The sequence below is a fragment of the Stegodyphus dumicola genome, chromosome 3, assembly GCF_044657685.1.
Source record: "Stegodyphus dumicola isolate Sdum_Otavi_A_Nest chromosome 3, ASM4465768v1".
In the NCBI taxonomy this organism is placed as follows: domain Eukaryota; kingdom Metazoa; phylum Arthropoda; class Arachnida; order Araneae; family Eresidae; genus Stegodyphus; species Stegodyphus dumicola.
This window is the reverse complement of record NC_140770.1, coordinates 84,177,317-84,193,436: the sequence shown is the minus strand read 5'-3', so window position 1 is coordinate 84,193,436 and position 16,120 is coordinate 84,177,317. Positions and strand designations below refer to the sequence as shown.

At 32.3% G+C, this 16,120-nt stretch overlaps 1 protein-coding gene across 3 annotated transcripts; it reads left to right on the top strand.

Moving 5' to 3' along the window:
* The first annotated feature begins 379 nt into the window (after positions 1-379).
* LOC118198011 (uncharacterized) lies at positions 380-15,853 on the top strand. 3 transcript variants are annotated; one of them, XM_035369593.2, is made up of 5 exons: positions 380-532; positions 5,707-6,172; positions 7,105-7,182; positions 9,660-9,923; positions 14,699-15,853. In XM_035369593.2, exons 1-5 carry the CDS (start codon positions 512-514, stop codon positions 14,914-14,916), a joined length of 1,047 nt encoding a protein of 348 aa, XP_035225484.1. In that variant the 5' UTR covers positions 380-511; the 3' UTR covers positions 14,917-15,853. The 3 variants fall into 3 exon arrangements, with proteins under 3 accessions (XP_035225484.1, XP_035225483.1, XP_035225485.1); XM_035369592.2 differs by having other exon boundaries at positions 14,696-15,853; XM_035369594.2 differs by lacking the exon at positions 7,105-7,182 and having other exon boundaries at positions 14,696-15,853.
* The last annotated feature ends 267 nt before the right edge of the window (positions 15,854-16,120 follow it).

Below are 16,120 nucleotides of genomic sequence, written 5' to 3'. Positions count from 1 at the left end.
TGAAAACTGAAGTCCTTACGTTTTCCGAATAGCAATGCTTCGAGAGCTTGCTATTTGGTTATTTGTTACTTCTTTGAAGGCTAGAATAAATATTTTAGACGTTTAACTAATGCGACTATTCTTCCATACATCGCAGATAATGAATGCGTGGCAGCATAATTTGCAAATCGCGGCAGTAGGAACCCAACCGACAAAAGGAAATGTTTCCTTTTCACGAGTAGCCGTGATATCTTCCATTGAAGTTCTTACGCTTATGAACAATGAACCCAGGAAAAGTTTTCAAAAATGAAAACAACCAATTTGATTTTTAAAGTGAAGTGAAGATAAAAAAAAAGGTGTGTATTCTCTCCCCACGAGGAAAATTGGGACGGATAGATCACGTGGTAGATCCATCACAGACCTATATAACTGGAAAACTTACACAGAGAACTTCATTCTGTTCATCCGAAACAACTGGTTCTGATCGAAGTGTACCAGCCAAAAGTGTTTGGGAATCTATTACTCAGAAAACATGAAGTCTGGATTTATTCTGGTAAGTACGAGGATTAAAAACGGTGATGATATTTTTGACATTGTGAGCGAACTTACGAATTTGGCCGCAGACTCTAAAAAAATATATATACTTGTTTCTTTCTTTCTTTCTTTTCTTTTTTTTTTGTTTCTGAATTTAAGAATTCTTTAAAAATTGAGAATTGTTATTTATCTGTCTAAAACATAAAAGAAAGCTGTGGGAACACTTTTCACCAGGGTATACTGAAGGCAACAAATACATTTTTTTTAGTAATACTCTTAGCCAAAAAATGGAAATATTTCGAAATACACTGAACATTTTGGCTTTTAAAAAAAGAGCCTTATTTTGTTTTGTGTTAAACCTTATAACAATATTACTTAAAAGAAATATTTCTCCCATTTTTCAGCGTAAGTGTTAATATATTTGACCATAGTTCTTAAATTTCGTTAAAATTTACTTGTTTGGGATTAACTGATAAGCATTAGCAATAAATCCTATTTTCCCCTAAAACTTCTATAAAATTATTACGTAATCTTTCATATACTTTTTCAAAATGAATATGATTTAAAGGCACCTACATGGTTGTTTTAACTATGGAAGGGTGTAATCGACGAAGCCTAAGATTATTTTATTTTCGATATAATAATAGGGCGTTATACATCAGTGCAAGAAATGACTCCTTTGAAAAGTAAATTTAACTGGATTTCTTAGTAAAGTTTTGCAACAGCTACTATTTTATGTCATGAGCGCCAGATTCTTAATGCTCAACAATATGTCACACAAAATACCTTTGATGCAGTTTCTTGTATGTACTATTACTCATCTCTGAAACAAAATCTAATGAAATAGATAAATTTTTTTATTTTAATAAGAAGCATGCAATAATTAAGCATAATCCTTTTTAAATTTTTATTTAAGGTTTATATGCTTTTAATAACATTTTGATAGCTTTGAGTCTTTTATTCTCAAAAGAGAAATGCCGAAACAAAAGCCGATGCTGAAATTGCTTTGGAGTTGGGTCTTAATTTTATTTCATAGAAATGGCTTTACGCAGTAAGATTAATTTTATTTCATAATGTAGTTTATCAGATGGAGCAGCATATTTCATTTTTATTTTAGAATGTAAATGAAGTAAAACTTTTTACCTTTTTAAAGCTACTTTTCACTCTAAAAATTTCGTTTAATATTTTTAATCATGAAACCACTTTAATGTGTTAGATTGCCCTGTGAAGTTTTAGAAGAAAATTTATTTTATCTCAGTTTCTCGAAATTTGCTCAAATTTGTTTTTGCCTGCTTTAATGGAGTGAGGAATTAAATTTACTTCTATAAGTACAATAATATTGTAATATAAATTTTTATGCAATTTTTCGTTAATGCTAAACTCAGAATGTATTTGAAAGCTTTTGAATTGATTAAAAAACTTATGCATCCAAGAATAAAAGAAAAATTTTTATTCTTCAAATTATAAAACTTTATCTGTACGTAAAATCGAGAATACGCGTAAAGATATAATTAAAAAAGAAATTTTAGAAAGAATACTGTAGGAATTACATTCCAAGCAATTTATTAAAAGCACCTTTGAAACTGAAAATTTTATAAACCTTCTTTAGGAGAATGCTATTATTATCGAGTAGGAAAAGGGAAAATTACAAAGTTGCATTTATATGCCTATCTAAAAAAGGCATACATATTATGAATTCATAAATTAGCTTCTAATTTATTTTAGAAGAGGAAGATGTAATAAGAGTTTTGTCTGAAATGGCTTTTAAGCATTAAGTAATAATTAATGTAATAAAATATTATTCAAAGTATGGCAGAATTTAAAATGTAAAAAAGAATATAAGAAAATATCGACAAAGCTCTCACATGGGATACAATGCAATATTATTAAGAATATTACATTATTATAATAATAAGTTTAGGTGTTCGTAAAGCAGCAGCAGAACTTTAATAACCATTCAGAGTGTCTGTTGATCCAAAGGCTAAAAAATAATTATAATTACAGTAATAAAATTCTATGTACGCTTAGAAGCTAATTTATTTTCATCAGTAAGATGGATACTTTTTAATACAAGAACTATCCAAAATTAACTGGTTAAACGCTCTGATTAAGGTTTTAATTGCCCTGAAACCCTGAACCACTTCTACAAGGTCCAGATTTAAATCTTTTGGAACGTTGGTAAGAAATTGAATACAGATATGAAAAGCAAAATCATTTCTTAAGCAGTTGTTGAAATTACTAATGATGCGAAGAAAATGGAGGAGTAGAAGATAATTATATCAGAAATAAAATGAATAAAGCTGTAGTTGAATTCACGCAGTGACAATTAAATCACATTTGGAAAACTAACAATAGTTCAACAGAATATTGAAAACATTTTAAAGGGATATGTTTTATGATTTTTCATTTCATTGCGTCCGATGAATGTTTCGACATGATTTTGCAATCAAAAAGAAAAATATTAACTTTTGAGCCCAGTATATTGACTTTTTAAATTTAGTATAGAAGGAAGATCACATTTGATTATTTCACCATAATGCATACTGTTATGAAGTTTTAAAGACCTCTCGCCATTTTTGAACTAACAACAAACTTTATTAGTCAAAACTTACAGAATAAGTGAAAAACATTTTTAAGCGCGCGCATCGTTTGCGGATAATCGTCTGCGGTAATTTACATTTCTTAGTGGAATTATGTTAGTAGCGTAGCAACGCAAATACGTTACAATACGAAAGGTTTCACATCATTTTAAAAAAATTGTGAGATCACATTTGTGAGATACAGTATTAAAACTAACTATATAAAGCAGCTCAACCGTAAAAGGAAAATATCGCTGTGATATCATTCCATCAAAAATTAAGGCCATATAGAGATTTTTGCACTCATTAATGTGTGAAAGTCTTAAGTCATATGCCTTAATTTTTGCACTCATTAATGTGTGAAAGTCTTAAGTCATATGCCTTAATTTTTGCACTCATTAATGTGTGAAAGTCTTAAGTCATATGCCTTAATTTTTGCACTCATTAATGTGTGAAAGTCTTAAGTCATATGCCTTAATTTTTGCACTCATTAATGTGTGAAAGTCTTAAGTCATATGCCTTAATTTTTGCACTCATTAATGTGTGAAAGTCTTAAGTCATATGCCTTAATTTTTCAAGATGTAACTGTTCACCTTTTGCTTTGAATTGTTTATACCTGAGGCTTGGCACAAACATACTCTGTAAATGCAGCAATTTCTATTATGCGAAGAAATAAAAATTTATTAATGTAGAATCTGAAGCCAAAATAAGGATTCTTTTAGAAAGAACGGATTTGACAGAAATAATTTTATAAGGACAGTTTGATTTTTATGAAGTAATAGTATCATCTAATTGTTATTTGCTGATTTAATTACTTAAGATGATGTTTTAAGTAACTTAGCAATTATTAATTTATTCAAGCCATCATCTTCTTTGATTTACTCTGTCATTCATGATTTTCTGATATCTTAAAGTAAATCTTCGCAATGAAAAAGAAGATAAAAATTAGGAAAATATTAATATTGCCTATTTTATTGTAATGGGAAGTTTCAAAAACGCGAGGAGTTATCAACAAAAGTATATTTTGTTTAAACGTAATAAATAAATGCGCTATTACAGAATATTAAAAAGCATTTGTGAACATACGACTAATTAATTAAGAGTTTGTTTCAAACTTAACTCTCCCTTTGAAAGGATACATTTTCTTGTAATTTTTGTTTGACTTAAAGGAAGATTGATTTTGATTATTCATGAAGGATGTTCTAGAAATGTTTCTATAATCATTATTGCTTTAACAAGGCAAGACATGTATATCTAAACACAAATTGTCTGCATTTATTGATATATACTTCTAATTACAAAGTTTCTCATATAGTAAACAATTTTATGTGAATTGTTTTAACATTGATGATGAGTGAGTTTTAAACATATACAATAAAACTTTGTATAGTTTTTCTAAAAGTTCAATTTAAATGTTGTCATAAATTAGACATAAAATGTTCGTACTTTTAAATGTCAAAGCTGAGCTCATATTCAAAAATGAATTTACTGACTTCAATCTTTTTTTATTGCTTAATGAAAAAGATTTCGTACAGATTTTCACGAGATTTAAATAAAAACGATTAATCAAAAATGATTTTTTACGGTTATACGCATTAACAAATGGAAACGTTTCTACAAACTTACTAAAGCATAGTAATTCTATTTCTGGGAAGCTTTTTACCTTTAACATTGAAGCTGTTTCCATAAAATTCTCTATCATAGAGGGTGAAATTTTAAAATTGGAATTTCATACGTAAGATGAATTTTTTAAAAACTAAATTTATAGTCATTTTTAGAAATTAAAACCCCTTTTGAAAAATTAGCCACAGAAGTGTAAAGAACAACAACAACAAAAAAAAAAAAAAAAAAAAAAAAAAATCAGTTCAAAAGATCACAGGATCTGGCCTCATTTATTCTAAATATACCAACTACTTAAAATTTTAGATTTTTCGCCTCTTAATCCGGACAATAGTGTTTCATCTTTTTTACACGAAAAAAACTTTGGCACCGCACATCAAGACAATTCATATAAAACTTTCTGACATTAGTTGAAGCCGATAAATTTGCTAACTGTTGTAGAGACCTTAGGTATTTTTTGGAAGCAGGAGTCATGAAAAATGAACAAAGCCTTCGCCGGGAATCGAACCACGGATCTCTGGCATACGCCTCCAGCAAGCAGACCCCTACACTACGAAGGAACGCTAAGAAGGCGGGAGAAATTCCTTATACTGTAATTAATTATCATATTCACTTGCATACTTGTACACTTCGCGAATATTTTACCGTAGTGTTTTCATTATTAAGAAACTTCTGATTTAGCAAAATGCAAGGTACAAATGCATAGCAATATAAAACATACATCTGGAAAAGGATAGTATCGAAAGCAATATTTATGACAAAATCCTTTGCAGTTATATTAGTATCTTTTACTTATATCCTTTTCAAACTTCTAAGCTCATTTTTTAACTCCATTCTCTAGAACTGATACACACGAAGTAATTTTTTCCTGTTGATTTCCAAATGGAAAAACATACGAATAATTTTTATTACGAGATAAGCGAGTGAATGCAAATTTGAATAAAAGAACTGTAGGATTAAATTTTAATTTTAACAAAACTTTTTCCGTTTGCAGTGTCTGGGGCTTATGATGGCCATCAGTTGCCATGCTAGAATGGCAGAAAAAGTCAGCGAGGATGACGACTTTGTTGTCTACAGAATTCCTGTAAAATCTTTGGACCTTCAGCCTCAAGCTACTGGATATTATGAGGGCATGGAATTTTCTCCTAGCCATGGCCGTTCCTCCAGTAAGAGTACTAGCAGCTCCAAGAGCACCAGCAGTTCCACAGGCTCTGGCAGAGGCAAGGGTTATGGGCAAGGAGCTTCGGAAGGCCACGGAACCGGTCACGGCGGTAGCGGCCACGGTTATGGAGGTGGCAGCTCTGGTCATGGTCAAGGCTACGGTGGTAGCGGAAGCGGATACGGTGGCAGCGGCAGCGGATATGGCGGAGGTGGCAGCGGCAGCGGTTATGGCGGAAGTGGTAGCGGATATGGAGGCAGTGGTAGCGGATATGGTGGCCCCAGCTATGGACATCAAAGAGGTAAGAGAAAATTTCAGAAAATTGGAAGGGAAAAAGAATAAATAAGTTCCCAGTTCTAATTATTCTGGATTCATACACAGTGTGTCACTAAGTTTTAGGACTCAATACATAAAAAGATGAGATATGAAGCAAATAATTAAACAACTATTTATCCTTCTACATACACACCTTAAAATGATATATATCACTTGGCATAAAGCTGTAGGCTTGCTCCATAGTATTCAACACTTGGAGGCTTGATCAAGTGATCAATGGTTATAGTTTTTTTATTTTGTGAAGGGCTCTTCAAGTAATGTTATTTGAGATTTCATTTCAAGAAAGTAGAAATAGATGCTTAATGACTTCTTTATTCGCTATAAGTTGATTGCTAATATTTACAGACTTCTATCTATTAGGTCTCTGATTTCAAAATGATAGGTTTCGGCTGAATTAAGTGAGTTACGATTAAATTTCTTTCTATAAAAGGATGATATTTAAAGCTGAGCAATTTGTCTTAAAATTTTGCAGAGACACTGTGTTTGAAAAGGAAAAACGTGTAATTTTAAACACAATGTATACTTCAAATTATAGTTAATTTTTACAGTGGATTACATCATTCTAATAATTCCATTAAACTATAACCTTAACTTAGTTTTCGAGAACTAAAATAGATGAAATATGTCCTTCAGAAAGAAAAAAAATTAACATAATTGTTATGAAAACAACCAAACTTTTATCAAACCTAAGTATTAAAGTTTATGCAAAATAGAAAATTGAAGTTTTAAGCGTTTCACATTTGGAAATATATACATCCAGAAATACGTTTTAACTTCTGATGAATCACTGGTAAATTTTAAAGAACTTATGCTAGAGGCAGTTAGTCAATACATTTTGTGTTATTGAATTCCTAGTTTCTGTGATAATATGATAATAATAATCTTATCGCCGTAAAGGATACCGACAAAGGACTGGTCATTATCCCCTGAGGTACGAAGGCTCTGATGATTACAGCTCCCCCAGTTACCACAGAGGTAAGGATAGTTCTCCGACAAAACGAATAGTCTCACTTTCTTCACACTCATTCTGATTTCGATATCTTGGTTTTGGTTAAGTATCATACTTCTGATGAATGGGTCCTGAAAACTTTGACTGAAATTATTTAACAAAAATATATTCTTTCTGAATTTAGTTTCCACAATTGTCTTTCCCTGAATTTTCTAACTAGGACGGGATATCTATCTATTTTCTAAAACCACACAGTCTGTTTGATTTCAAATATATACTTTTCACTACTTACATCTTCGTATATGGACTTTACATTTCTGGTCTTTGTTGTTAACAACATGCATGAATTAATAAATTAACAGCATTTTTTATTTTGTTAGTAAGAATAAATTATCTTCATATTTGTAAATTGTAAGATATTCTTAGTTTTGTATTCTCCTTTAGAATATAAACATACATAAATGTAATATTTAGAAATATGTTTAAAAATAAATATATTGATAGTTCTGTGTAAAAAGTGAGAGGATCAATTTATAGACCTGAGTAAAAAGTAATAGGAATAATATTTTTAGTAAAACGTGTAATGCGAAATTATTATGTTGAATTTACAGTAATCCTCTAACAATAAATGCAATAAATAAACTTCCAAGTGTTGAGCTAATTAATGATATGGATCTAATTATATATAAACTGTTTAACTTAAAATTAGCTAACACAAATCTAAAACTATTCAAACTACAATAGAAATTGTAATTTAGGTTTTATTAGCATTTATTGCCCGAGAATTTAACTTGCAGATTACATTTCTGGTTATAAAAACCTCTGATACCTCTTTTGGAACGGTCGACTTATTATTAATTCGTGAGTTTAACTAGCGTTATACAAATCATTCCAATAACATTAAATTCAAAGTACAAGGTGTCTAAAAATGATGAGGTTTGACTTTAGCTTATGAACGCCTCTTGTCATTCTCAGAAATACCTTTACTGCGGTTAGTAGCTGATTCAAGAAAGGTGTAAGAAATTGTGATATTCCTCTCAAGCGTACCCTTGCATTATAGTGTTTAGCACGTCCAGTTGGCAACGTTTTGATATGATAAGTAGTTAGGGCAGAGTAGATCCGTGGTGAGGGCAGAGTAAGTTTTCATATTTCCTACTCCGAAGAACCTAAAAGTGGTTATAAAACACGTAAGAAATTAAAGGCACGTCTTCTATGTACTCTTGTGATGCAGTGGATAGCTCTCAGCTGGCAACTGATAAATTCGGATTCAGTATCCAGTAAAGGGACAACAGATTTTCAAGATTTCCTGCTCTTAAAATTTCAATGGTGTCTACATGTATGCATTATAGTGTTTCTATATGAGCACCATTGACGGTATGTACAATCGGACACATTAATATAAACACTAACTCAATGGGAAATTATTCAGCTTCAGTTCACGCGACAATCAGGAATACAGCTTACAGTTAGGCACAGGTATAAAGGGTCAGGTACTAGAACACACTCTTTGCGACCTCATTGGTCGTACATTTGTAGTCTTGCCACACAAGATGATAAGCTCCACCAAAATTTTGATGGAGAACACCCCGGGGACGTTCTTAGGGGTTACCGCCTCTCTTTCCCTACCATGAAGCCACTAGTGGGATTTTTGGCCTGCCGTATATTTCTTGTGTTCCCATGCCACACAGATATTTACACGCTTACAAACATCAAACCACAAATGAATGATACAGCAGCCAGGAGCGCTAAGTACTATATCAATCAAGACATGCAATGATAAGTTCTTACAGTAAGTCAGGCTATTGAATCCTTTTTGCTATGCAGACTAGGATTATCATACATCCCCAAAAGAGGCAGTTTCATAAAAGTACGATTCAGGCTACATAAGAGCCAATGAAAGGAGTTTTTTTCGCCCACACAGATAGAAAACCCCCCTAATGCTCAGGCGACCTATCCACAGCTCTTGAAAAGCTTTGTACTGCATCTTTCATCCACGTTGTCCAGGCAAATGATATTATACTCGGAGTTGTCGATGTTCTCAATTTCAGAAAAAAGAAATCTCATTACAGCCTGCCGTTGACAATAGCGTAAAAGCCTATTATTTTTCGGGCACCTTGTATTTAATCTTAATTTTAAAAGCTCACGCCTATTCTCTTCCGAAGCAGTTGCTAAAATATTAAGTGTATATATTTTTCGGTTATTTATTGAAACAGCTACAACACGCAACTACAGGTGAATATTCAAGATATGTGTCTTTTTTTAAGCAGAAGACAATCTGTACGATTTAGATAATAGAATTGTAGTTCATAATTGTACACAGTTAAAAGTTCTCTAATTAGTTTAATTCTGACTATAGCTAGAGGTAGCAATTTTCTATGGAATCAAAGAATTTCACCCTCGAGGTAACTGCTAAATTGAGTCAGTTTCTAATTTATTAACGGAGAAGAGAGATACTTTTACGAATATGCACTTGATCGTGTTCTCTTTTCTGAATTCTCGTCAGGAGGGCAAGCTAGCTACACTCCCGGCGGATACGGAGGCAGCACCAACACCCAACACTATGATGACGATGACCACGACTATCCTAAGATCGTAACCAGCACCAAATCTTACACCACTAACAGTGCCACAAACACTGGCATTGGACAACAATACAGACAATCTGCTGCAGACAGTGTGGGTGACATTAACTTCAGATTGGGTGACTACTTGAAGGATGCTCCTGGACACGAGAACAGTCACAGATATAGTCAGAAGTTGTACGAAGGTAGGACAATCATTACCACAAGCCTCCACTAACATCTCAGATCTTTTCCACAAATAACTTTCGCATTAAGACCTGCAAGGTAAAGCAGCTATCACATTCATCAATCTCTGATCATACCCAAAGTACTGTTTGGGGTTTTCCAACAATCGTTTTTCGTAATGTCTTAATTGGCAAATTTTACAGTAGTTGAGCTTTCTAATTTTCCACAAAGCTTGACTTTATGTTCAGTTACAAGGATCTTTAATGTTTATTTATAGAGCCATATACTTCCTTTCAAACATGCCTTAAAATTTTTAAGTACAACTTCTCTTAAGCCTACCCATTTTCCACTGTGACTGACCTACACTCAGATAAGTATTTCACTTTCACCCAATAATCGTGCCATTCTTTCCTAATTTTGGATAGCTCATCATTTTATCTTGTAGAACTTCGTAGGAAAGACGTATATCAGTTTAACTTTTAAAATTATTCTAATTCAGGTTAACAACGAGAAATAAGATCCTACATTTTTCCCCGCAAGAAGCAGAAGTATTGCGTAAACATTAATTCTGGCGTAAATTTAATTTTTCGGCAGAAATCCATTCTTTTTGGCTAGTGCCATTCTATACAGAATTGTTTAGTGTGATAGCAGCTTTAGAAGAGAACGTAAAGTCTTCGAAAAGGTTGAAATAATTTTGAAATGGGAATATATTTAAACTTTGATCTCTTCAAACCAAATTAAAAATCTCTGGTATTTTATTCCTTAATAGAAATTATATAATTGAGAATAATTTATAAAAGGAAATACAAAGGTATGTAACCGATATAAGTGAAGCATGTTATATGGACTCAACGTATTCATCCTAAATTCAGCCCTATTTTAGCCTTAATACAAATAAAAAGATTGTATTTTAAGAAATAATCTAACAATCTGCTGTTAGTTAAGAAACTGCTGAGACTTTTCATGATTTTAAGATCTAAGTTATTTTGATTAGTCTAAAACAGTCTTTGGTAGTGCAATTCAACATATGTTATGAAACAGAGAGAGCTTCGGAAATTTGTCCTTGGGGTTACAAGCATTACTTTAAAAAAGGACAAATTCTTAAATCCTCTTTCTTCGGAACATTTACCATTTTTCTCCTGCTTAAATTACCCGGAAATGCAATCTCAACTAATAAACTAAATTTTTCCTGATACTGATATATAAAGAAAATGATGTAGTAGCCAGATCGTATGCTCCGGAAAACATTATTCTAAAATCTTCACCTGAGGAATAAACCTTCTTCGATGCCTATCCTATATTCCAAGGAAATTATCCAAACTAATTGCTAATTGTACTATTTCTTTTCGCGAATGCATTCACCCCTGTCTTACAACAAGTTTATAACGTATTTCTCCCGCCTTCTTAGCGTGCCTTCGTGGTGTAGTGGTTTTGTACGCTGGGCTGGGATTCCAGAGATCCAGGGTTCGATTCCCGGAGAAGGCGATTGCTAATTTTTCATCTTGCCTGCTTACGAAAAAATACCTAATGTCTCTACAAGTTCTTTTTCTTCTGAACTGACATAAAGGTTCATCATATGGCCTGTACTGAAGATTTGTCTAAGTTATAAAGATTAACAAAATGAGTTTTTAGGATAAATATGTACACTAAGGGCCGTGCATATTGGATAGTGTTAAGATTCGATTCGTAAGTCACATTATAGATTTGAGGTTGGTTAGTACCCGTAAATATATGTAAATTCGATCTTTCTGTATTTAAGCTTTTCTTCAACATTAAATTCCTATCTGTTCCAGGAAGGAGCATTTTAAAGAAAATATTTTAACGAGAGCTAATTGCCTCGAAAATCATATTTGGTGAAAATACCCGTAAATACCATATTTAGTAGTTATATCAATTTTATTTATAAGGTTTGATTATAAATGAGTACCAGCATTCGAAACGGACGACATTTTGACGAAAAGCGAGAAATGATAATGAAAAGAGATAGTCCTCAAAGTTAATTCTTCTTCTAATTAGCCTCGATTGCCAGTGGTCATTACGATAGAGATCGTGAAGCTGCTATCTGTTTGAGAGTCACTAATATAATTGCTCATCATCGTGATGCCGTCATCTCATTGCGAGTTATTAGTAAATGCGAATTTACTGTATGAATGAAAATTTAAAAGCCAATATATTAGTATTAATTAACAATGGTATGATGTCTTAACCATAATTGTTGCAGTGGCCGTTACGGAACATTATGACAATTCAGAGCTACTATAAATTATGACATTTTAAAGTGGCTGTTAACTTTCTCATTTCTTGCCATATATTCCCTATAGTCGTCATCCATAGCGAATGTGCGAAGTTATTGTCGAATATTTTTGGCTTCCGTCCAGAGTTGGTTATAGATGTGTGAGATTTTTAAAAATCCTTTTTTTTATACAAATCAGTTTTTCTTAATACTTTAGGACGGGAGTGTTGTCAAACCTATACACTATAGAAGAAAGGTTTTTTTAACTACAGTAGGATTCCATTTGTCTAACTACACGGATGAAATATGATCAGGCTCACTGTCTTATTTCTGAATTGCACTGTCTTGTTGCACATGTGAGCTCGTGCTTAAATTAACTGCTTTACATAAAACGTGTAATTGAATACGGTTGTACAGTTCCAACTTTGTTAAAATTCTATTTACATTCTACCTTTATAGGTAATATATATAATGAAGAGATATGTAACTACTCTTTTCTGCATTTCAACTTTCCTTTTCCTTGACTTACATATAGGATAAAAGTATTTTCCTTCGTACATGTAAAGGATGTAACATGAAAAAAAGCAATTTTTCCTCGGAAAATCTTCAAGAAAGTCTTAGTCCTTTTGTCAGGTGCTTGCCCTAGTTTGTTAAGCAATCAGTTAAACACATGCGTCAAAAAAAAAAAAAAAAAAAAAAAGATGACTCTTACTTTCAGTAATGTACAAAAAACCTCCTATGGATTATTCATATTTGAATTATATTTCCCTGAGAAATTTCTTCTGTTTTTCTTTTGAATGCATTCAAGGATGTAAAACTACTTTTTACCGTTGATTGTTCAAACTGATAAAGGCATACAAGCGGAGAACAAGCTAATCACCTGCGTTATTTACTAAATTAAAGTTATATACTCGAGTATCTTACCCTGTGTGTAATCACATCGTTCATCTAAGCGTGAAGTTTTCCTTAGGAACGAAGTCAATAATTACAAACGTAGGTAATTTTAGAGTTGAAATGCTTTTAAATACTTGGAAGTAAGTTTAAGCAGAATGATTATTTGCTGTGCGCGTTTTTGAACATGACCGCGCTGAAAGATTTTCATTTGAAGTAACGTTATTTAAACATTAAAACGTTAGTTTGCATCTGATAATTATGGGCATTTATTGAAGCGAAATGAGTAAAATAAATTGTACTTCATTTCTGGTGAAAATAATATAAATAGCAAAATTAAATTTCAGCTCTCCGTTAATGCGAAAAAGTGAGACTTAAATTTCAAAAGGGAAAAAGATAGCTATTTCCTTAATAAAATACAAGAAAATGTCCGAAGTTTTGCGTTAGGCCTTGAAATGCACTGCATATTTTTTAATTAAAGTAAAGACTGAAACTTGGAATTTACTAGTTATTCAAACTTCAAATTTATTTCTAATTTTAAATACACCATTAAACGGGACTTGGATTTCATTTATGATTTGCTTATTTTAAATATGTTTCTTCAAAAGTCAAAAGTAAAACTTTAAATTATATTTAATAAGTACTTTTATTTTAACAAAATTTGAATTATCTGCAGCAACAATAACGCTTTGGCAGTAAATGCAGCTCTCATCCTTTCTTCTGAATTACTCTTTCTTAATGCATCATTTCTTCTGAACTACTCTTTCTTAATGCATCCTTTCTTCTGAATTACTCTTTCTTAATGCATCCTTTCTTCAAAATCTGACTCTTCTGAAATACTGATTCTGCATTTCGATCATCTGAATCAGCAATAGCAGTGTCTACATGATATTCGTAGACTTATTCTCCTAACTATTTTTATAACTCCTAACTTTTATAACTCTCTTTTTCTTCATCCTATTACAATATATTATTCCCTGAGCCCTCGACAGCGTTTGGGCAAAGTAAATGCGAAAAGTAAATTGAAAAGAAATAGAAAGAAAATTGCGGAAAAATTCGAAGTGAAGTCGGAATGTAAGATCTCATTTTTAGGGATACGGGAAATCAGATAACCTTTGAATTGAATGAAGAAATACTGTAATTTTTTTAGAAGTACCGTGGTTTTGAAACAGCTTTATCTACAATGCTTCACCAATGAATTTATTTGCATTGCACCATAGTTAACTATTTGACCTTATATACAAATAAGCATTTCTAAAACTTTTTACTGAGATAAACTTGAAGTGGTATACGGGTGTAAAAGAACTCCTATATAAAATTTAGAACACGAAATTAAAAATTGCGCTTATTCCCATTGAACTCATTCGCCATTATTTCTCACAGAAACTGTAGAGATTGCTAACAAAACCCCAATTAAGAAACATGTTTTAGATGTAAAACTGTAGATTCAGGTTAATTTTGTACTCATTGGAGTTCATCTAAAGCCTTTAATGCAATTTGAACTTTGGACGCTTGATACATGCCCAAGATTAAATTGAATCTAGAGCATATTTTGAAAACATGTTGAGAATTTGGAATGTCCCTGAAATTGTGTTTTTTTAATGTAGATGCAGTCTTTCATAATGTTTCTGATCAAAATTAAATACATATGTACGTATTTTCATCTAGCAGCTGGATTCGCTGGTGGTGACTACGCCGCAGCAGCTCCAGGGCTTCGATCCGGTCAAGGATTCAACGTCAACGAGTTCACCAGGACCTTGAACCAAGGCATGGCTAATGGCTTCAATGGTCCCTCTTACAGAAACAACCGATTTGTTCCCCAGGCTTCTTTCGTCTACCCCACGGCCTACGCCCTTAGACACGCCGGATTCGGATTAGGAGGCTTCTAAATAGTCATGTAAACTGTACATAAACAGGACTTTTGCATCTCATCAAAATAGAAGTGATTTGAGCATGTTCAATAACAGCATGGAAAGTAATAATTTTGTATCATGAATGAGAGTTAGGTGCCTTCAGGCTCACAGTCTGAAGGCTTGTCGTTTGTAAACTTTCCATGGTTTAGGTGTCTGATATCGTAGAATTCAAGTTGCCCTCATTTGGGCAATTTGGTAAATGTGTAGATAGGATAAATTTACGTCTAGGCTTGTTCTGGTGTTCTCTCCTGTAGTGCATGCAGCAAACAAATCAATGCAGAATGAGAAATATTCAACTGCATTTCTTGAAAATGATGTGCACTTGGATAGCTTACAATGCCTGAAATCTTTATCATGTGATTTTACTTTACTACTCTGTGAACAGATTTCTGAACTTATGTTTCTTTCATACTTTCGAATAGAGAATATCACTGCAAAATAGGTACAAGCTCCTTTCTTTTTTTAAAACGCAATTTGAATGAAGAAAGGTAAAGATTATGAAAATTACAAATCAAGAAACATTTCAAAAATAGTTATTTACTGTATTCTAGCTCTATTCATGGGTGAATAGAAATAAAAGTTCTGAAATTTATTCTGTTTATCATAAAGAAAACTACTGTATTCGTTTGTGATAACTAAATGGAAAGATGTGCTCGACGAATACTTGTTTTGTACAAGAATCGAAGGGAATTTTTATGGCATTTCTTTCTTCGGAAGAGGTTCTGAAACTAAGTTCTTTAAGAAATTATGCTCTCCTCCTAGACAGAATGCCAATTTTCTCTTCGGTGCAGTAGTTTTTCTGTTCCATTTTCACAGCTATTTCAGATTCTGTATAAGATTTCATCTCTTTATAATTCATATTCATCGTTTATTGGTTCTCAAATAAAAACTTTCTTTTCTTCTCATTATAAAACGTTTGCGTGTGTTCCTTATTCTTTACTTTTTGCCTTAGCATAGGCTTGGGTAAAAACTGAATCGACCTTTTTTAAACGAATCTAAATAACAAAAACTAATTTTATATCATTAGGATTAAAACTAAATAAGAAGAACACTTGAAATATGAACACTTTAAATTACAGACGAAAATCTCGGAGAACATCTCCGCTTAATAAATTACAGGCATTATCGAATAATAATTTGAAGCTGTAATGTCTCAAGTCTGAACAGGTAAAAAAGAATT